Source organism: Erinaceus europaeus, chromosome 5 (genome assembly GCF_950295315.1).
Source record: "Erinaceus europaeus chromosome 5, mEriEur2.1, whole genome shotgun sequence".
Lineage (NCBI taxonomy): Eukaryota > Metazoa > Chordata > Mammalia > Eulipotyphla > Erinaceidae > Erinaceus > Erinaceus europaeus.
Genome location: NC_080166.1, coordinates 88,390,530 through 88,413,775, shown reverse-complemented (window position 1 = coordinate 88,413,775; position 23,246 = coordinate 88,390,530). Strand labels below are relative to the sequence as shown.

The 23,246-nt window shown below is 41.9% G+C and overlaps 1 protein-coding gene across 5 annotated transcripts in view; it reads left to right on the top strand.

Annotated features, from left to right (window-relative positions):
* Positions 1-23,246, top strand: part of ACSS3 (acyl-CoA synthetase short chain family member 3) — a 155,144-nt gene that overhangs the window by 96,055 nt on the left and 35,843 nt on the right. For all 5 annotated transcript variants that reach the window (XR_009549980.1, XM_060191505.1, XM_060191504.1 and 2 more), the window contains one exon: positions 9,328-9,431. Coding sequence is in view for 4 of the 5 variants with exons in the window: in XM_060191505.1 (XP_060047488.1) it covers positions 9,328-9,431 (104 nt within the window). In the remaining variant the exon portion in view is untranslated. The remainder of the gene's footprint in view (positions 1-9,327; positions 9,432-23,246) is intronic.

The window sequence follows — 23,246 nt, the reverse complement described above, 5'->3', positions numbered from 1 at the left end:
ATTTTCCTCTAAGTATCGGATAGTTTGTGCTCTAACATACAAGTCCTTGATCCACTTGGAACTTATTTTTGTATTTGGTGAAATATAGTGGTTCAGTTTCATCCTCTGCATGTTTCAACCCATTTTTTCCAACACCGTTGGTTGAAGAGACTCTGCTTTCCCCATTCAATAGTCTGGGCACCTTTGTCAAAGATTAGATATCCATAGGTGTGGGGGCTTACTTCTGGGCTCTCAATTCTATTCCACTGGTCAATATGTCTGTTCCTATTCCAGTACCAAGCAGTTTTGATGACAATGGCCCTATAATACAATTTCAGATCTGAGAGTGTGATGCCTCCAGTTCTGTTCTTTCTTCTCAAGATTGTTTTGGCAATATTAGGTATTTTCTGGTTCCAGATAAACATTTGTAGCATTTGTTCTATTCTTCTAAAAAAAATGTGTTTAGGGTCTTGATGGGGATAGCATTAAATTTGTATATGGCTCTGGGTAGTATATCATTTTGATGATGTTAATTCTTCCAACCCATGAACATGGAATATCTTTCCACATCTTTGTGTCTTTTTCAATTTCCTTGAGTAGTGATTCATAATTTTCAGTGTACAAGTCTTTCACTTCTTTGGTTAGGTTTATTTCTATATATTTGATTGCTTTTGTTGCTATAGTAAAAGGAATTGATATCTAGATTTCAACTTCTTCTAACTAAGTGTTTGCATAGAGGAATGCCAGTGACTTTTGAATGTTAATTTTGCAGCCTGACACCTTACTGTATTGCCTGATGATTTCCAAAAGCTTCTTGCTGGATTCCTTAGGTTTTTCTATGTATACTATCATGTCACCTGCAAATAGGGAGAGTTTGACTTCTTCTCTTCCTATCTGTATGCCTTTATTTCCTTGCTCCTGCTTGATTGCTATGGCAAGAACTTCCAACACTATGTTGAATAGTAGTGGTGATAGTGGGCAGCCCTGTCTAGTACCTGATCTGAGGGGAAATGCTTCCATTTTTTCACCATTGAATATGATGTTGGCTGTAGGTTTGCTATATATAGACTTCATTATCTTCAGGAATTTTTTCATCTATTCCCATTTTTATAGTGTTTTCATCATAAAGGAATGTTGTATTTTGTCAAAGGCTTTCTCTGCATCTATTAATATGACCATGTGGTTTATGGTCTTGCTTTTGCTGATGTGGTGGATCACGTTGATTGATTTACGTATATTAAACCAACACTGCATGGCTGGCATAACCCCCACTTGGTCATGATGAATAATTTTTTTAATATACTGCTGTATCTGGTTGGATAGAATTTTGTTCAGTATTTTAGCATCTGTGTTCATCAGAGATATTGGTCTGTAGTTTTCTTTTTTGGTTGTGTCCCTGTCTGCTTTTGGGTGATGTTGGCTTCATAGAAGCTGGAAGGGAGTATTCCAGTGTCTTCAATCTTCTGGAAGACTTTTAAAAGTAGAGATATTAGTTCTTCTTTGAAGGTTTTGTAGAATTCTTTTGTAAAACTATCTGGCCCAGGACTTTTATTTTTGGGAAGATTTTTGATAACTGTTTCAATTTCATTAGCTGTGATGAGCCTGTTCATGTTATCTAGTTCCTCTTTACCTAATTTTGGAAGTTCTAGGTATCTAGGAAATCGTCCATTTCTTCCAGGTTCTCTAACTTGATAGCATATAGTTGTTCATAGAAGCCTTGCATGATATGTTGAATTTCTGTGGTGTTTGTTGTGCAATCTCCTCTTTCATTTACTATCCTATTTATTTGGGTCTTCTCCCTTTTTTGTTTTGTGAGTCTGGCTAAAGGTTTGTCGATTTTGTTCACTCTTTTGAAGAACCAATACTTTCGTGGATCTTTTGTATGGTTTTCTTATTTTTAATGTTATTGATTTCTGCCCTAACTTTAGTGATTTCTGTCCTTCTGGTTGCTTTATGGTTCCTTTGTTCTTCATCTGCTAGGTCTTTAAGATGTGCAATCAGACTGTTTATTTGTGTTTTTCCTGTTTCCTAATGTGTGCTTGTATGACTGTGAACTTCTCTCTCAGTACTGCCTTAGCTGTGTCCCAAAACATTTTGATAGCTTGTGTCGTCATTTTCATTGAAATCTTGAAACATTTTGATTTCTTCCTTTATTTCCTCTTGGACCCAGTAGTTTTTAAGGAGTGTACTGTTGAGCTTCCACATTTTGGGACTCTTACTAATCTTTTGTTGATTGTTAAGTGTTAGTTAAATTCCACTGTGTTCTGAGAAGATGCTTAGGATAATTTCCATGCTGCTGAGTTTTCTGATACTGTCTTTGTGGCCTAAAATATGGTCTATCCTTGAGAATGACCCATATGGACTTGAGTAAAATGTGTATTCCAGTTTCTAGAGATGAATGACTCTGAAAATGTCCAGTTGTTCTAGTTTATCTATCTCTTCATTTAACTCCCTCATGTCTTTATTGATTTTCTGCCTGGATGATCTGTCAAGCTGAGAGAGTGGGGGTGTTGAAGTCCCATACTATGACTGTGTCGCTGTTAATATGTTGCTGTAGCTCTTTCAGTAGACGTTTGATTTATTTAGATGGCTTCTCATTGGGTGCATAGATGTTAATAATTGTTAAGTCCTCTTGATTGACTGATCCTCTTAGCATTAAGTAGTGTGCAGTCCTATCTTTTTAAATCTTATTTATCTTAATGTCTATTGTATCAGATATGAGAATAGCTGTTCCTGCCCCTTTTTGTGGGCTATTGGCTTGTATTATAGTTTTCCATCCTTTCACTTTGAGTCTGTGTGTGTCTTGTTGAGTTAGGTGGGTTTCCTGTAGACAGCATATTATTGGGTTGTGTTTTCTCATCCATCTTCCTATTCTGTGCCTTTTAATAGGTGACTTCAGGCCATTGACATTGATTGATATCAAAGATTGAAGATATTTTAACACCATTCTTGTAGAGTTTTAGAGTGTTCTGATATATGTCCTATTTATGGTGCTCTGACTGTTTATAGGAGACCTTTCAGAACTCCTTTCAGGGCAGGCTTGGTGATAGTTGATTCCTTCAATTGTTGCCTGTCTGAGAAGGTTTTGATGCCTCCATCTAGTCTGAATGACAGTTTAGAAGTATACAGTAGTCTTGGTGAAAGCCATTCTTATTGTGCCCTCAATAGATACCTTGCCATTCTCTTCTGGCCTGTAGTGTTTGTGTGGAGAAGTCTGCTGCTAATATGATGGGTTTTCCTCTGTAAGTGACTCTTCCTTTTTCTCTTGCAGTCTTCAGGATCCTTTCTTTATCCTTATTCCTTTCCATTCTAAATAGGATGTGTCTTGGTGTCTTTTAGTCTGGGTTAATTCTGTTTGGGACCCTCTGGGCTTCTTGAATCTTTATGTCTTTGATGTTGTCTAGACTAGAGAAGTTTTCAGCTATTATGGTCTGAAGAATGCTTTCTTCCTCTCTACCTCTCTTTCTTCCTCTGGTAAGCCAATAATGCATATATTGTTTCTTTTGACGTCATCCCACAGGTCTCTGTTGTTGTTTTTCTGTATCTCTTTAATTTCTTTTTGATATCTCTTACTTCTTTTTTAGTTGTGCCTAATTAGTACTCAATCTTGATAATTCTGTGGACTTTTGATCAATATATAGTGACATTTATCCACCGTCACTGTCATCTTAGTGTGACTAAAAAAAAAAATCTGTTAATGGGGCTGGGCAGTGGCGCACCTGGTTGAGTGCACCTGGTTGAGTACACATGCTACAATGGTCAAGAACCCGGGTTCGAGCCCCCAGGCTCCAACAGAATTGGAAAAGCACACACATTACAGTCCTCTGGTCCCCACCTGCAGGGGAAAGCTTCATGAGCTGTGGATTAGGGCTGCAGGTGTCTCTGTCTCTCTCCCTTTCTATCACCCCTTCCCTCTCAATTTCTCTCTGTCTCTACCAATAAAGATTTTAAAAAATTCTGCTGTCCTACCTAACAGTGAGGATTATTAAACCTGTGTTTTAGACCATGATTGATTACACATTTACCTTTTTCTTTTCTTTCTTTCTTCTTTTTTTTTTTTACAGCATCATAGATATTAGTTTCAGGTTTGTTCCCAGGTAAAAGAATTTGGAACATGTTTTGTGATATTTACAAGGGAAACTACCTGAGCTACTGCTTGCACTGTCGGAATATTTTTAAATAATAAGTTTAATGTCTCAAGGCTCAAACTGCTATGCAATACGAGCCTTCATAATTTTCATGAATTATAGACTTCAGTTTTGTTTGGTTTTTTACCTCAGTTTTTTTCTTCTACCTTGTTCTTTCTTATTTAGAATTGAAAACTAAGTACAAATGTCTTAAAAAATTTTATAAGATCAGCTGTATTGCATAGCTCTACTTCACATTATACCCTCTTTACTTTTCTCAGTTGCATTTTGGTAATGTTTTTTTTTCTTTAATCAAAATGTTGGGTTTCTAGCCCTTTCCAGTTGTGCATAACCTTTAGTTGTTCATTTTCATGTTTTGATATTTTTTTTAAGTTTAAAGATTTCCATTTGGTTCTGTTTCATCATTTCTAATGTCTGCTAAAATACATACATATGTTTAATTATTTTGAATTTTTATTTATTCATTGGATTCATTTAGAGAAAGGGAAAGAGAGATAAAGAGAGACCTGCATCCCTGCTTCACCACAGGCAAAGCTTTCCCCCCCTGCAGGTGAGGACTGGGGCTTGAACCCAGGTCCTTAAACATTGTAACGTGAGCTCAACCAGGTGTGCTACCTGGTTGTATGATGACATACTTCCAGTGAAGGGCAGAAAACCTTTCCTGAATATGCTGTTCATCTCAGCCCTTCAACCTTACATAATTGATGGGCCAAGGCACCATATTTGGGGCTATGTGTCTGCACCTTGCCAACCCCTGTTTCACACTCTCCCCTCTAGCTTCTTATTTATTTATTTATTTACTCCATACATATGTTTCATAACCATGGTCTTCATAGTTATTTGGAAGTGTCTGTCATTATTATATTTACCTATCGCTGTCACTGACGTGTCACTGTTCTCAGCCAGCTTTTATAGAGACAGAGGCAGAGAGAGGGGAACAAAGCTTCCTCCAAGGGTTGTCCAGCTTTTCTGTGTCTTCTGCTTTTGCTCTCATGAGTTCGTCTAATGACTTTGTCTCCTGATACATCACTGTATATGGAAAAATCATATAGCCACTCAGACGCTCTGGATGTCTAGAGTCACATAGGGCATTTTTATATTGCAAGCAGATGACATTAAAAGAAGATCACATTAATTCAGTGAGAGGTTTAGCTGATTTGCAGTGGATTTGAGTGTTTTAGAAGGCTGCATTTTCAGGTGAACCCCTGGGAATCCTGTAGTACACACTCTATGCTGTAGGTCTTTTAAAAATGTTTTATTATCTTTTATTTATTGGATAGAGACAGCCAAGAATTGAGATGAAGGGGAAAGTAGAGGTTGAGAGACAGAGACACCTGCAGCACTGCTTCACCACTCGTGAAGCTTTCCCCCTGCAGGTGGGGGTTGGGGGCTTTAACCCACACTGTAGGTCTTTAATATGTACTGTCAACAATGGTGTCTTGCTGGGATTCATGTTCATTTTTTAGCTGCAGGTTTTTGTTTAGTTTCCCAGTTTTTTATGACCATTGTTTGCTTGGGCTAATAGCCTAAAGACTGGACTGTAGCAAGGCAGTGTCAGCCTTGCTTCCTGGACAGTTCTTCTCTTTGAAACCATTAAACCTCATCTGTTGTTCATTGCACTGTTCATTCTAAGATATGGTTTTTGTTTGTTTTTTCTTTCCACATTTAGATCATTTTGTGATCACACACTTGAGAGATTAGCAGAATCTCTTGCTGAAATATTTGTTGGTTGCTGACAGAAAGCAGATATATATATATATATATATATATATATATATATATATATATATGTAATATAGTACCAAATGCATTTAAAATTTTATTACTTATTTAATAATGATTAACAAGATTGTAAGATCACAGAGGTACAATTCCACACAGTTCCAATCACCAGAGTTCCCTGCCCCATCCCCTCCATTGGGAGCTTTCCTATTCTTTATCCCTCTGGGAGAATGGATCCAAATTATTTATGGGGAACAGAAGGTGGGAATTCTGGCTTCTGTAATTGCTTCTCCACTGGACATGGGTGTTGGCAGATGAATCCACACCCCTCAGCTGGTTTCTCTCTTTTCCTAGTGGGGCAGGACTCTGGGGAGGGGAGGTTCCAGGACACATTGATGAGGTCGTCTGTCCAGAGAAGTCAGGATGATGTCATGGTAGCATCTGCAGCTTGGTGGCTGAAAAGCATTAAGATATAAAGCAGAACAAATTGTTCAATAAACAGGAACCCAAAGGTAGGAACAGAGCAGATGAGATTGGGTGTTTTCATGTGGGAAGAAGCTAGGAAATCTATTTTAGGTTTATTCCAAGGGGCCCATGACTTGAGTCATTTTTGCCTGAGCCTGATAGCTAACATATAGGTGGGATGAAAAGTATTATCTGGGAAGATGGTGTCAGAGTTGAGAATAGGATTAGAAAGCCTGATTAGGGCAAAGTAGCTCCCAAATATGAGGAAAATATGTAAGTACCATTAACTATTAACCCCATCTATCTGACCCAGAGCCCATGTCTATTCACAGTTAGCACAGGAGCCTGTGTGACCTCTGAGTCCCTGTCAGTATGAGCTCACAGTCCATGGTCACAGCTGGGAACATTCTAGACTGCACTCATTTCAGGACCCATCTTCCTCAAGGGGCAGAGTATGCTGACCAGCCTCCCTTCTGAGAGTGGGGAGGCCGTACCATTGCTGCATTTACATTTTGAGAGTGAATTCTAGTAGAGAAGCAGGAGAAGCCAGAATGCAGGAGATAAGCACAGGGACGTGGATGCCAAGGAGTAATGAGGTTCTGTCATGTGAACGGGAGCTGATGAGCATCACCGGGACAGTGCATTTCTATTAGCGTCTGTTGGCACAAGTGAATGGTAATTTTCTCTTGTTTGGTAGTTTATGAGCCTTGAAAGAAACATTCACTTCAATTTCCTTCTGTCTCTAATTTGTTACCTGAAACCATCACTAGAATTCAGCTTTAATTTTTTTATATTATCTTTATTTATTAATTGGGTAGAGACAGAAAGAAATTGAGAAGGGATGGGGAAGATAGATAGGGAGAGAGACAGAGAGAGACACCTGCAGACCTGCTTCACCACTTGCAAAGCTTTCCCCCTGCAGGTGGGGACCAGGGGCTTGAACCTGGGTCTTTGTACATGTACACCAACACCCAGTACTCTTGACAAGGGTTCATGTTACTAAGAAGTAGTTACTTTTAATGTTTGTCTGCTTATTTATTTAAGGAGAGAGAGGGAGAGGTAGGGAAAGGGAGGAAGGAGGGAGGGAGGGAGGAAGAGAGAGAAGGTAAGGGAGGGAGGGAAAGATGGAAGAAGAAAGATATCACCACTACAATATATGCATTGCTGGGGGTTCCAGCCTGGGTCTTGCCAGTGTTTCCCAAGGTCTGGAGTGGTGAGGGTGATCTGGCTGTAGACACTATCATAAAGATGAGTTCTGTGAATACTCACTCATGGTGAGGGTGATCTGGCTGTAGACACTGTCATAAAGATGAGTACTGTGAATACTCACTCACTCAAGCCCCAGATGCAGGAAGTTACCAGAGCCTGGCTCAGCTCTAGCTGATGGAACTGAGGCGGGAATTGAACCTGAGACCTCAGAGCCTCATTCTTGAGATTCTCTTTGTATAACTATCACACTAGCTATCCCTACTCTTAACATCCTTAAGTACCTTTAAATCCTGCATTATCAAAATGCCTATTTGGAATTTAGATAAAAATTTAGATGAATACCACTAAGAAGCTCACTTTTCACTGTGGGAAACATAGAATAAATAAATAATTACTGCTAGAAATACATGTTTATAGAAAAAGGACAGGTCTAGTTGTCCAAACATAGATGTGGGAATATGGAATCTTCAAGAGGTGGTTGATAAAGTATTGTTCCTTTGGCTCTGTTACCTACGGTGCACGTTGGGGTGGCAGGTCTTACTTGCTTAAATTGTTTTCTTCTTTGATGAAGGTGTATTGATTCTTCTCTGCATAGAGCCCCTCTTCCTCTGTGTTTTAACAGGCCATGCAGGTGTTGAGGTTGGTTGAAAAATAGTTGTGATCTCCAAGTTCCGCTGTAAAGGTGGGAAGCAGAACAAAGGCCATGACACCTGGATGCTGGAAAACAGTTTAGTTGGCACTAGAGGCAGCTTATGCTAAATTCCTGGGCTCTGATGTTCAGTAAGATGTCCTTTTTATACAAAAAGAAAGGTTGACCAAAAGTGATTCAGATTATGCACACAAGGACTAAGAGATGGGCAGAGGTCATCAAGATCAGAGGCTGTAGGGAATTTTACAAACACCATGGGGAAAAGGGCTTAGGTCAGGAGCCTGGTACAAGCAGTTGTCATTAATTTCTATTTACTACTCCCTGCCAGAAGTGTTAAGTGGGCTCTATTTTCCTATCTCACTCTTTCTATTTTTGTGACGTGATGCTCCATGTCAAAGATTTTTCTATAAATCTTTGTAACTTTATATTGCTTCGGATAATGGCCTTTTCAGCCTGGCATGCCACACTGGCATTTTGCTTTCAGTCATCGATTGTCCCCAGAAATACCCTCTGAATAGAAGAACGTGTTTGAAAGCAGAGTCTTTTTTACCTTGCGAAATAATTCTGAGTCAAAGAGCAAGTGTTATGTTAAGAGTGTGTTTGTTGCCTGAGCAGATCCTTGGGGGTGTATTTTTGTCTATAACCTGAAGTGGAAATGCAGTAATCAATCCAGAGCTAAAATTAGTGGCAATAAAGTCAAGGAGTGAAATGTTACCCATCTTTGATTATTAGGTGAAAAGGACAAGTATGTGACAAAGAGCCGTTTAACCCTGAGAAGCTTAGCTGAGAATTCTACCTTTGAAGCATCTCACTTGGGTGAAGTGGTGTTCCTTTGGTTATATTTGGATCAAAAGGAAGAGTGAAGAGTGCTGTCTGTCTCTGTTCAACAGTATGACAATCATGGCTGCTTTCCTGCAATTACTTGTTGTGCTGAGATTCCTCTATGACTCAGAAGTGTGGGTGAAGCTAGGTTTTATTTTCAAGGAGTCATTCTTTAGATTCACTCTCCTGCTTTTTTGCTGGTTCAAACATTATTTGTGGTTGGGGTGTCTCCCTGTCTCTCCCCCTTTCTTTCTCCTCCACCCCTCTTGATTTCTGGCTGTCTCTATCCAGTAAAGAAAGATCATTTGAATTCACCCTCCTGCTTATTTGCAGGTTCAAAACACTGTTTGTGGCTGGGGAGCGGTGTGACGTGGAGACCCTGGAATGGTCCAGAAAGGTCTTCAGAGTACCAGTCTTGGACCACTGGTGGCAGACGGGTGAGTGCTCTCCATACACGGGCCTGCACATTGCACATAGAATGTCTAAATCTTGAGACAAAGCAAGCTTTGGAAAGGGCCAGGTGGTGGTGCACCTGGTCAAGTACACACATCACAGTACAAGCCCCTGGCCCCCACCTACAGAGGGGAAGCTTCACGAGCGGTGAAGCAGGGCAGCAGGTGTCTTTCTGTCTCTCTCCTTCTCTATCTCTCCCTCCTCTCTGTTTCTTTCTGTCTCTATCCAATAATAACTAAATAGAAATATCAAAGTAAGCCTTGGTATATAGTCTGAACTAGGACAAGCAGGAACAGAGCATTCAGGCCATTCTAAGCATTCAGGGAGTGGAAGGAAGCAGTTCTACCTCCTTTGGCTTTTGTTTATTTGTTGTTTATAAGTCTTTGTAAATGCAGTGACCTTGATGCCACCATCCCTGGGCTCCTGCTTTAAAGCTCTGGAGACCTTTTTTTGTCTGCCTTCTCTTTGTTCCCTACACCCAGCAAGTCCTGAAATCTCAAGCTGTCCTTTGAAGTCCTGTTGCACTCAGCCACCCTTGCTACTCCTGTTGTTTGAAACACACTGGTGCCTTTGCCACGGGGCATGGTGTAAATGACTATGACCGCCCAGCTTTCTTCTCTGGGCTATTCCAAAGCACTGTGCTCACTGCGCCCAGAGTATTTGAAGCACATTTCCTCTCTTAGGATTGCTTGTGCACCCTTGTTCCTCCCTGTCTTATGTAAAACTACTTCTTTGATTCTTAGCATTTAGAGCAGGGAAACTTATTTTTCTTCAGAACATGAATCATCCATTACATAAGTGTAATTTATTTTATTTATTTATTTTTTTGCCACCAAGATTATCACTGGGACTTGATGCCCGTACAATTCCACCATTCCGTTATTATTGTTTTTAACTTTTGATTTGTTATTAATATTCTTTTTATTATTAATTTATTTACTTATAAAATGAAAATGCTGACAAGACCATAGGATAAGAGGGGTACGATACCCACCACCAGAGCTCTGTATCACATCCCCTCCCCTGATAGCTTTCCTATTCTTTATCCCTCTGGGAGTATGGACCCAGGGTCATTATGGGGTGCAGAAGGTGGAAGGTCTGGCTTCTATAATTGTTTCCCCAATGAACATGGACATTGACAGGTCAATCCATACTCCCAGCCTGTCTCTCTCTTTCCCTAGAGGGGCAGGGCTCTGAGGAAGCAGAGCTCCAGGACACTTTGGTGGGGTCATCTGCCCAGGGAAGTCTAGTTGGCATCATGATAACATTGTTGTTATTAATATTCTGTTACAAGATTATAATGTATAGTTCCACACCACACACCACCCAAGAACTGTATTCCCACCCTCTAGCTCACAAAGAGAACCACCAGAGTTCTCACAAGTCTGCTTGCTTCTGTTTTCTTTGGTTTATTTTTTTTGCAACATCATGTAAATCAGATCTCTAGATTCCACATATAAGTGAAACCATCTGGTAGTTGTATTTATTCTCTTTACTTATTTCACTAAGCAGAATCACCTCCAATTCTATCCATTTTGTCCCAAAGGACACAATGTCATCTTTTTTTATTGCAGAGTAGTATTCCATGGAGTCTATATCCCACAACTTCTTTAGCCAGTCATCTGATGATGGGCACGTAGGCTGATTCCACTCTCTGGCTGTTGTGAATAACGCAGCTGTGAACACAGGGGTGCAGGTGTCCCTTCTAATTAGTGCTTAAGTGTCCACTGGATAAATTTCCAAGAGTGGGCTTGCTGGGTGATAAGGTAATTCCATTTTTATTTGTTAAAGGACTCTCCACACAATCTCCAAAGGGACAGCTTTGCATCCCCACCAGCAGTGGAGCAGAGTTCCCTTGTCCCCACAGCCTCTCTAGCACCTGTCCTTTCCTGGTGTGTTGATGGAAGCCATTCTCTCAAGTGTAAAATGGGATCTCAGTGGAGTTCTAATTTGCATTTCTCTAATATGCAGGTTAATACAAATTTTTAAAAAATCAACATCCCAGGGAGTCAGCGCAGCGGGTTAAGCGCTGGTAGCGCAAAGCACAAGGACCGGCATAAGGATCCCGGTTCGAACCCCGGCTCCCCACCTGCAGGGGAGTCGCTTCACAGGCGGTGAAGCAGGTCTGCAGGTGTCTATCTTTCTCTCCTCCTCTCTGTCTTCCCCTCCTCTCTCCATTTCTCTCTGTCCTATCCAACAACGACAACAACAATAATAACTACAACAATAAAACAACAAGGGCAACAAAAGGGAATAAATAAATATATAAAAAAAATCAACATCCCTTTGTGCTGTGTGTGAGTATTGTGTATCTGTGACAACGAACCAATTATCTGAAAGTTATTTGTTGTTTTCTCTGAATATGGGGATCTTGCAAGGTTGGGCGTAGACTTGAGGAGAACATGTAGTCTTTGTAGATGCAGGTTTCAGTCCAGTCCGATGAGTTAGTTTGGCCTTTTTAATTTTAATGGTTTCAGAATTCCTGTCTTCTGAATATATGGGAGTCGAGTATCAAATTTTGATTAAAAACATTAGTAAAGTTCCTTTCAGCGATTTGGTCTGACTTCGCAGTTAACTAGAGTCTAGAAGATCAAAGGAGTCAGTGTAAATGAGGGTCAGGGTCTGATATTTCAGGATTGTTTGCTTGTGGTGCGTGACCCTTTTCCAAAGATACCCTTGGGTATCTTTGGAAAATGTGTTTTCTATCTTTTCTGTGATATGAAATATAAAATGAGTAGTAGGGGCAGACCATGTATCTCTTAAATAAAATGAAAATCAAAAAAAGATCTTCTAATTCTCTCCAGTTTGATTCGTTAAAAGAGAAGTTTCTTCTCTCAGTTCTCTTTGGCAACTCTTTAGGGAAGGAAAAACTTGAGTGAATTTGAAGCTAGAGCAGTCTCCTATGTACAAACACATAACTCCCCACCTGCAGGGGGGAAGTTTCGCTAGCAGTGAAGAAGGGCTGCAGGTCTTGCTGCCTTTTCCCCTCTCTATCTCTCCTCCCTCTCAATTTCTCTCTGTCCTTTCAAGCTAAAAAAAAAAAAAATGGTTGCTGGGAGCCATGGATTCATTGTGGGGGCACCAAGCCCCAGTGATAAACACTGGTGGCAATAAATAAATAAACAAACATAAAAACAAGTGAAGGACTAGAGAGTATTATTATTATTATTATTCATTTAATAATGATCAACAAAACCATAAGCTAAGAGGGGCACAATTCCACACCATTCCACCACCAGAGATCTATGTCCCACTCCCTCCAATGAAAACTTTCCTATTCTTTATCCCTCTGGGAGGATGGACCCAAATTTTTATGGGGAGCAGAAGGTGGGAGTTCTGGCTTCTGTAATTGCTTCTCCACTGGACATAGGTGTTGGCAGGTGGACCCACACCCCCAGTCTGTTTCTCTCTTTCCCTAGTGAGGCAGGGCTCTGAGGAGGTGAGTTTCCAGGACACATTGGTGAGGTTGTCTGCCCAGGGAAGTCAGGTTGGCTTCGTAGTAGCATCTGCATCTTGGTGGCTGAAAAAGCAAGCAGAACAAATTGTTTAATAATCAGGAACATAAAGGTACTAATATAGCTGATAGATTTGGGGCCTCCATTTTGGAAAAAACTATTTTAGGTATATTCCAAGGGGCCTATGACTTTACTAATTTTTTCCTGAGCCTGACAGCTGACATGCAGGTGAGCCAAAGACTTTGTCTGGGGAGATGGTGTCAGAGTTCGGAATAGAACTAGAAATCTGTATCAGGGAAGAAAGTAGTTCCCAAATATGGGGAAAGTAAATAAGTATTGTTAACTGTAAACCCCATCGATCTGATCTGGGGCCCATATTCAGTACAGGAGCCTGTGTGACCTCTGAGTCCCTGTCAGTCTGAGCTCACAGTCCATGGTCACAGCTGGGAACATTCTAGGCTACACTCATTGCAGGACCTTTCTTCCTTAAGTGGCAGAGTAGGCCAGTCCAGCCTTCCTCCAGAGAGGGAGGCAGCCCCACCCTTGCTGATCCAGATCTAAATGGTTTCTGTAATGTTATTCATTCTCTGTGCACCAGAAGATGAGGAAGTGTTTCCCTGGGCAAGAGGGGGCAACTGTCTTGTAGCCCATGTGTAGACTTTCCTCTCCTCCTCAAATTAGAGGGGCTGTGTCCCCATTTAAAAAGGTTGGCACTTTCATTTTCTCTTTTAAAGATGGACAAAGTCATAGCTTGTTGAAGGAAACCAGCAAGTTGCATGAATCCTTAAAATTGGGATCCATTTCCTTATTCTCATCAACATCTTTGTCCATCGGAGCCAGTGCAGGTGTATGTGGCTAAGGCCGCCAGCCTCTCACAGAAGCTCAGTGAAGCCTGAGGGACAGGCATGGGAGGGAGGCCCTGGTGGCTAGTGAGTCTCCTTGTGAATCTGCATCTTGAATGTATTGTTCAAAGAGAATTAATAGCTGGTGTGCGTCAGTGTGCTGTCATGTTGCTCAGCTTTGAGTGACTGCTCATTACTTGCAGCACATTGCATATTCTGTTAATAATGACCTGTTCTCCCCATCTTCTAATTCAGTTCTTTGGAGCTTATTATCCTAACCAAGGATGGGGCCAGGTGGTGGTGCAACTGATTAGTGCACACACGACAGGGTTCAAGCCCGTCTCTCCCTCTCTGTCTCTTCCTCCCCTCTCAGTTTCTCTGTCTCCATCCAATAATAAATAATTTTTTAAAAAACATTAATTTTATCCTACTCAGTGAAAGCACATGAATGTACTTGGATAGGCACGGAGAGGGTAGGCAGGTGGTCACTTGATTTGGTAAGGTAGATCTCTTCAGGAAATGAATCCATCGTAGGTGGTGCAGATGTCAGTTACGAACAGACAGTTCAGGTCCATTCCACTCCTTGGCTTCAGGGAACTCAATTCATTGTTTTCAAAGTCAACCAGATGTTCTGGTATTTAGATGGAGATGGAGAGGCTGCAGTTAAGCCCCTCCAGTGGTCTACCTTTCTAAAGTGGGCATCAAGTCTATGTGAACTCAGAAGGGAAAGACAAGCACTATGTGGGTCATTACTATTTCAGGAAAAATCACTTCTTTTATTTTTTATTATCTTATTTATTAGAGGCAGCCAGAAATTGAGAGGGAAGGGGGAGATGAGAGAGGGAGAGGGAGAGAGAGAGAGAGAGAGAGAGAGAGAGAGAGCTGCAGCCCTGCTTCACCACTCGAGTCTTCCCTCCTGCAGGTTGGGATCAGGGCTTGAACCTGGGTCCTTTCACGTTGTAACATGTGTGCTCAACCAGGTGTACCACCACCCTCAGGAAATCACTTCAATTTGTGAATTTCCTACTGTCTTACATGTCAGGTTTCATGAGATTTTCAGTAGGCTTGGTAACCTTGAAGATATAATAAGGAGCTTCAGTTTGATGGTGTCCTCTCTTTTTAAAATTTTTATTGTATTTATTTATTAAATAGAGAGAGGCAGAAATTTAGAGTAAGGAGAGGAAAAGAGACAGAAACCTGCAGACTTGCTTCACTTGTGAAATTTCCCCCTGCAGGTGAAGACCAGGGGCTTGAACCCAGATCCTTGTGCTTAGCACTACGTGCACTTAACCAGATATGCCACCACCTGGCCCCTCTCTCTCTTTGAACAAGTTGGCTCAGAGTGGTGAAACCCCATTGACAACACAGGCACACCCCAATTCATACAGTGAACAGGAAACACTTCGTCAGAGCACTGTACTGTCCAGATCCATTTGAGAAGTAAGAGGAGATTTTCTTGAGATCAGACAAGGAGCACTTGTTAACATTTTCTTATTTATTTACTCATTTATTTTAGATTCGGCTCACATGTTCATGATTTTTAAAAATATTTTCATTTATCTGTTATTGGATAGAAACAGAGAAATTGGAAGGAGATGGGGAGGTAGAGAGGTAGAGAGACAGAAAGACACCTGCCACCCTGCTTCACCACTTATGAAGCTTTTTCCCTGCAGATGGGGACATTTTGCGAAGTGCGGACCTTTCGCCTGGGCTTGGTGGTCACTAGTATTAACAGTCTAGGACCCCAAGCCTGAGACAATGGTGTGCATTTCTTGTATCTTTATTTTGATTCCGCTCTGGGTCTATAAAAAGTTTCTAGCACCATACCGCTACCCTTTGATTTCACTTTTTGTTAGTTGAATGTGGCCTAAAAAACTATCCCAGAATCCAGTGATAAAAACAAAAGCAAAGGAGACTATCAGGATTCAGGCATACAGGGGTTTAATAAGCAGAGGAACAGCAGAAACATCTGATAAAAAGAAACACTGCAGGGACTTTCCCTGCGCCCTCCTTGTTTTGAAAATGGACCTGGTGATGTGCAGCACCTCTTTGTAATTGCCTCTGACCTTTTTTTGAAGACCAGATAGAATGTGAGGTAGATTAAATGATTTCCTTATGTGGACCAGGAAACACATATTTATATTTTAGATGTATTTAATGACCTCACCTCTAAGCTTCTTTTTCGTTAATAATATGAATAAATAGAAGGTTGATGCCATTAATGCTGCTACTAAATCAGTACTTAAAGTCTTTGGGCCTCTAGGTTTCATTCATATGAATTTGCCCTGATTTCTTTGTACTCTTCTAATAAATGGTGTACAATTTTACTGTGAAACTGTACAATGAAGGAGAGCATTTGGGAGGTGATAATGACTAAAAACCTAAAAATACAATTACTGTTGCAGCTCATATAATAATTATAGCTAATTGCCTTGCAGAAGCTAGAAAAAAAAAACAGGAAACTACAGGATGTCTTTTTCATAAATATCTAATGTATATTATGCAATTCTAATCCCTGTTATATCTTTCTATTCTTACAAATAATTAAGTATTGAGTTTAAAAAAAAGAAAGAAACGTTTTGCAGATGGGCTAGGTGTGCGACTTTCTTGCAAACACTGTTGTCTTGTACCTCCCAGAAAAGCTTGTGTAAAATGTCTCCCTCTGACTAAGACACAAGACGCTCCATATGGCGAACAAGACAGTGAGGAAATTAACCCGCCTGGTGACTTTACTTGAATCCTCCATCTTGAATCCCTTACAGAACTCTTCTGTGTGACTTGAGTGTCAGCGAGTAAGAGCAAGCCTTTCTCCGGCTGCACAACTTGGAATACAGTGTCTTTATCTGTAACCAAATGTTCCTTTCCTGGATTCTTCTCCCCCCTTCTCCTAAGAGGCTACTGGGGGAAGAAATTCAGGGACTTTAGCACATCAAAGGTTTTCCTGTTTTCATCTTTTAAAAAAATCCACTCTGTTGTTAAAGAGGAATGGGTAGATCCCATGAAAACAACCACTCTGGCCTGCAGGACATCTCACCTGTCTCAGAGGGTACCTGCTGGGTCATGCTCACAGCCCAGGCTTGCACCAGCAGAGACAGCCCAGCACAGAAGCTTCCCCCAGAGCAATGGTGGCTGGTGCAAGCCTGGGTAGTGAGCATGACCCAGTAGGTACTCCTGTCTTTCTGTCTCTTTCTCTCTCCATCTCAAGTTAGCCTTGAGAGATGAAGCCTGGCTATGACAGAATAAAGTAGGAGGAGGCGGGGCGGTGGCGCATCTGGTTGAGCTCACACACTGCAGTGCTCAAGGACCCTGGTTCAAGCCCCTGGTCCCCACCTGCAGGGGTGGGGGAAGCTTCTCGATTGGTAAAGCAGGACTACAGGTGTCTCTCTGTCTCATTTGCTCTCTATCTTCCCTTGCCCTGTTTCTCTCTGCTCTATCCAAAATAAATAAGAACAAATTTAAAATATACTAAAAATACTAGTAAATAAGTACAGAGATAAACAAAGAGGCAGTGTCAGTCCACCACGGGTGGGGTCACTGGGTACTTCCCAGGTTGCTCCCATACAGGCTGTAGACAGGAATCAGGGTCTCAAGCATGACTAAGCTTTCCCTGCTGCACCACTTCCTGGGCCCCCACGTCTGACGGTTTTACCTTTCTATTTTTCTTGTTAACCAGAATAGTCACTGGTGTTCAGTGCCTGTCTGCCAAATACACAGCACCTGGCGGTCTTTATTCCGCCACCACCTTTTTATCTTCCTTTCTTCTCTCTCCTTTTCTCTCCTTTTCTTTTTATAGAGAAGATTGAAACTGAAAGGGTAGGGGGAGTTAAAGAGACCCAGGCAGCCCTGCTTCACCACTCCTGAAGCTTTGCCCCTGCAGGTGGGGAGGTGGGGGCTTGAACTCCCCTGGACTGAGGCATTGCCAGGTGCCTGCTGTTCTCACCTTTGTCCTTGCCTACTTCTGGGTTTGGAAACCTAACAACTGAATCCATCAGCTCTGGTGTCGTAGATCAGTTAGTAGGAACTGACCCAAGTGCAGAGTTCCGCTTTCAAACACAGTGGATTGAATTTTTATTATATATACATATATTCATGAGAAAGATAGGAGGAGAGAGAGAAAGAACCAGACATCACTCTGTGCTGCCAGGGATCGAACTCAGAACTTCGTGCTTGAGAGTCCAACGCTTTAGTCAGTGTGTCACCTCCTGGACCACTTACTTAATTTTTTTAGCTCATGCTCTAAGTACACTAAATAAAATATCTGTAGCATTTAATATTGGAGTTAAGTTGGCTCTCACACAATCATGAATAAAGTTCCAAGAAAGACGACCACACTGGCATATACAGTACAGGGGACTGAACTCAGGGACATGCAAGTTCTCTGCTTTCTTAATTTTTTTTAAATCTTTTTTTTATATTTATTTTGTTTATTTATTCCCTTTTGTTGCCCTTGTTGTTTTATTGTTGTAGTTATTGTTATTGTTGTTGTTGTTGTTGGATAGGACAGAGAGAAATGGAGAGAGGAGGGGAAGACAGAGAGGAGGAGAGAAAGACACCTGCAGACCCGCTTCACCGCCTGTGAAGCGACTCCCATGAAGGTGGGGAGCCGGGGTTCGAACCGGGATCCTTATGCCGGTCCTTGTGCTTTGCGCCACCTGCGCTTAGCCTGCTGCACTACAGCCCAACTCCCGCTTTCTTAATTTTTAAGTTATCTTTATTTATTTATTTATTGGCTAGAGACAGTCAGAAATTGAGAGGGGAAAGGGAAATAGGAGAGACACAGAGACACCTGCAGACCAGCTTTACCACTTGTGACTCTTACTCCTAAAGGTAGCGACCAGGGACTTGAACCTGGGTCCTTGAACATTGTTACGTGTGCATTTAGTCAGGTGCGCCACCACCCTGCCTCCAAGTTCTCTGCTCTCTTTTATATATATATATGAGTTTTTTTTCTCCACTCCCATTACCAAAGGTCTGTGTTCCCATCTCCACCCCTGCAGATTATCACTCTAGTTCTCAGTGGTGGCTTGAACTGGACTCCCAAGTCAACTCCTCATGACATGCAAAAGCTGGAGGACTGTGCTGCCATTTAGCCGGGAGCAGGGCAGTCCACCAGGATGTACCAAAGTCAAATTGTAGGATGCAGGGAGTTGCTAGTGAAAAGATGAGTCCTTATCTAATTGTTGTTGTCACTAAGGCTTTCCAGCTTGAGGCCAATGTTTTCAGATGCAGAGACAGAAGTAGAGAGACAGAAAGAAAGACACCACAGCACCACTTTTTTTTTTTCATTGTGATGGGGGGCCAACTCCAACCTCAGTTTTGCCCATGACCAAGCATGCACACTGTCCTAGTGACGTAATACACTTTTGTATGCCTTTCAACATCATGGGACATTTCTTCTTTTCTTTCTTTCTTTTTAATCTTTTATTGGTGATTTAATAATGATTAGCTAGATGGTAAGATCACAGGGGTACAATTCCACACAGTTCCCATCACCAGAGTTCCATGTCCCATCCCCTCCATTGGAAGCTTTCCTATTCTTTATCTCTCTGGGAGTACGGACCAGAATTCTTTATGGGGTCCAGAAGGTGGGAGTTCTGGCTTCTGTAACTGCTCCTCCACTGGACATGGGTGTTGGCAGGTGAATCCATCCCCCTAGCCTGTTTCTATCTTTCCCTAGTGGGGCAGGGCTCTGTGGAAAGGAGGTTCTAGGACATATTGGTGAGGTCATCTGCCCAGGGAAGTCAGGATAGTGTCATGGTAGCATCTGCAGCTTGGTGTCTGAAAGACAGTAAGATATAAAGCAGGACAAATTGTTTAATAAACAGGAACCCAAAGGCAGAATAGAGCAGATGAAATTAGGGGCCTTTGTGTGCATGGTGAATTTATTTCTTTGATATTTAGCAGGAGCAGTTATGCCTTAGTAGACAGTTGTGTAGACAGCATCATTTCTGCACTGTGTAGTGAGCTGGCAGTACTATGACAATACCCATCAGGAAGAGAGGGATCCCCCCACCCCCTCAGTCTTATTGCTTGGCAGCCACATCCCTCCTAATTATTTGGTGTTGTATTAATTAGTTGCTATGTGATTTTCCTGATAATTTGAGAGGTGAGCTACCTGGGTCTTTTGCTTGTGAGAGGAATGATCTTTTTGTCAGCAGTAGGACAGGCATGATGAAGACCCTTTCTCTTTTATTAAAGTGAATGACTGTTTACAAATTGGTAGTCTGTTGGAGAATAAAGACCCCTAGTACACTAGCAGTCATGAGATTGAGCGTGTTCATCTTCACAACATTACACCATCGGGAGAATAAGTGTGTTGTTGCTGTTGTTAAGTAAGATTACTACATGTGAGGCAGGGTGAATATGTATAACTGAATATATTTAAGAATCTCTGTTCTCATTTTATATGAGTGCTAATGTTGAGAGGAGTTTGATGTTCTCACCTTACTAGTGATAATGATCAGTGACGAGAGAATAAGCACTGGGGAATTGCTGAATCACAGAACTGGCTTGAACTTGGAAATACTAGCTGCCCTAACTCTTCTCAGCAAGAGTCACATCTCAACTACTGTAGAAAGCTGAGAACAAGTCACATTTCAGTAGATATTTCCAAGAAAAACCAAGTTTCTACCCTTCATCAATGAACCGCACTATGGAAATTAGTTTTACCCCTGTTAAATATCATTGCTTGCACGCTGGGCCCACAGCACCCCCGCCCCAAAGTTCCAAACTCCCCTTTGCTGTCAGTTCCGATCTGAAAAACAAAAGGTGACTGCTCTCCTTGGAAAAGCAATGTAGTTGGTGAGAAGGGACACGGAATCTCAGTCAAAGTGCTTTGATTCCTGACACAGCCACTGGCAGATCCTTGCTTCATCTTCATGTTCTATTCACGCATGTCCTCAGGGGCTTGGAGAAAGCTGGAAACAGAGTGAAGTGTGTTTAAGGGGTGTGGCAGAGTTCCTGGCCTCTAGCAGACACTCCACAGACAGTTCTCTTTGGTTTCTGTGATCAGCCAAACTTTGTGAACATAAAGACCTTCTTCCCCACATTGGCCTGAAGAGCAAACTCAAGAAAATCTAGAACCCGGGTCTCAGTATATATGTGACAAAACATCTCCCAGGTAACTTAACTCCTGGAGTCAGTTAACTGCTTAAGAGTAGAACCAGAATTTTTTTAAATAGCTGTTTTTTAAAAAAATTATCTTTATTAGGGGCTGGGTGGTGGCACACCTAGTTGAGCACAGATATTATAATGCGCAAGGACCCAGGTTCGAGCTCCCGGTTCCCACCTGCAGGAGAAAATCTCTGCAAGTGTTGAAGCAGGGCTGCAGGTGTCTCTCTGTCTGTTTCCCTCTCTATCACCCCTTCCCTCTTGATTTCTGGCTGTCCCTATCCAATAAATAAAGATAATAAAGAATTAATGATCTTTATTTATTTATTGGATTATCTTTATTTATTTATTGAATAGAGACAGCCAGAAATTGAGCGGGGAGAGGGTGATAGGGAGGGGGAGAGACACCTGCAGTCCTGCTTCATTACTCACAAAGCTTTCCCCCTACAGGTGGGGACTGGGGGCTCAAACCTGGGTCCTTGAGCATTGCAACGTGTATTCCCAACCAGTTGCACCACCACCCGACCCCCTTTTTTTTGCCTCCATGTTTTACCGCTGGGGCGTGGTGCCAGCACTATGAATCCACTACTCTTGGAGGTCATTTTTTTCCTTTTTTAAAATTATTTTATTTTGTTTTTTATTGGATAGGATAGAGAGAAATTGAGAGAAGAGGGGAAGACAGAGAGGAAGAGAGAAAGACAGACACCTGCAGACCTGCTTCACCGATTGTGAAGTGAACCCCCAGTAGGTGGGGAGCCAGGGGCTTGAACCAGGATCCCTGTGCAGGTCCTTGTGCTTCATACTAAGACGCATTAGGTAAAGCACACAGCCTGACCCCCCTCTCTCTCCCTCTCTATCTTCCCTTCCTTCTCAATTTCTCTGTCTCTATCCAAGAATCAACAAATAAAAATATTTTTTAAATGAATAAAGTGCTTTTTGAAAAAGCTGAGGCCCTGCTATTTGTGACAGCAGGGATGGAAATCCAGACTCATCCCTTTCTCACGTCTATTCTTCTTTTGTTCACTATTTTGTGAGCAGAGAATTCTGGGGCTGCCCTGGAGCTTCTCTGGCTCTTTCCTCAGAGACAGACAAGCACCATGACCTTTTCATTCTGTGAGGAGCTCCAGCTGAATCCCATGTCTGCTTCTCATCTGCAGATGTCTTCCTCTGTGCTGGGGGAGTCTCAGCTGAGCTCTCCAGTCAGAGAGCAAAGAGGTTTTTCTAGATGCAGTTCTGAGCAACTCATCTTGCAAATTTCCAGCCCTGTCTTCTGTTGTTCCCTCCTACTTTCTCTCTTATCACCTCTCACCCAGTCTGCCAACTCCTCCCCAACCCCTCCCTGAACCTCTCCTCCCCTACTTCTGAGACCTACCTTGATAGTGGAAGTGCTTCTCAACCTTTGCTTATCCTGCTATTTCTGCTTCCACTCTTACCCCCTCACTGCCCCCCCCCCAAAAAAAAACCACACAAAACAACCTTACAGTGATAGGATACATTCAATTAATATATATATTGAATGACTGACCTTTGAATATCATTCCTGCAGTAAGAGAAGGTCCTGACAGAATGAAACCATTTTCATGCTTCCCCAAGTCCTCTGCTTCTCCTGCTCTCCAATTCATTTGCAGGTTACAGCCTGTGATTTTTTTTTTTTAAAGAACCTTGATCTTAACAATGGGAATCAGAGACTCAAATCTTGTTCAAGAATGGATTTATTAGTCAGCCAACACTTCCATGAGCACAGAATATTTGACTAGATGGCGTTTGGTTCTGCTGAGATGAAAATGATTTTCAAGCTCATAGGAAGGAGTTAATTCAAATTAATCAATTCTAACATTTTGGTGCTGAAATCTGAGAGGAGCTAAGGATATAGCCTCTCCCTCTAGGCCTCTGGTGTCCACTCTGCTAACACAGGGCTGCTGGTTAAGGATCAGAGCGTGTTTTCAGGTTCCCTAGCCAGAGCTCACTTTGCATCAGCACCAGCTCACAGTCCGGGGTGGTTATACAGTCCGTGTGCATGAATGTCTGAGTATTCCTGTGCAGGTGTGTTAGTCCTGGGGTCTTAGGGTGCTGAAAAGTACAGGGAGAACAAAGCAAGCTACTAGAGCAACCTCTGTGGGCTTTCTTCCACTCCTCCTGTCCTAAGCATGAATGGCCCCTGGACTCAGGCTGCTTGAAGTCGGAGGAACTGCCATCTTGTCAGATGGTGTCCTTCATATGTCACCATCAGTAATACTCTTCAAAACCCTGAGTTAAAATCAAAAGAATGTCATGATGTCCAAATGACTAGTGCTCAGTGTGTGAGCTTATATTCTCTAAGCCTGCATGGGAAAAAAAAAACTTCACTGCCTTTAAACCATTGTCAGATCAGTCATCTGAAGGATACAGTCAT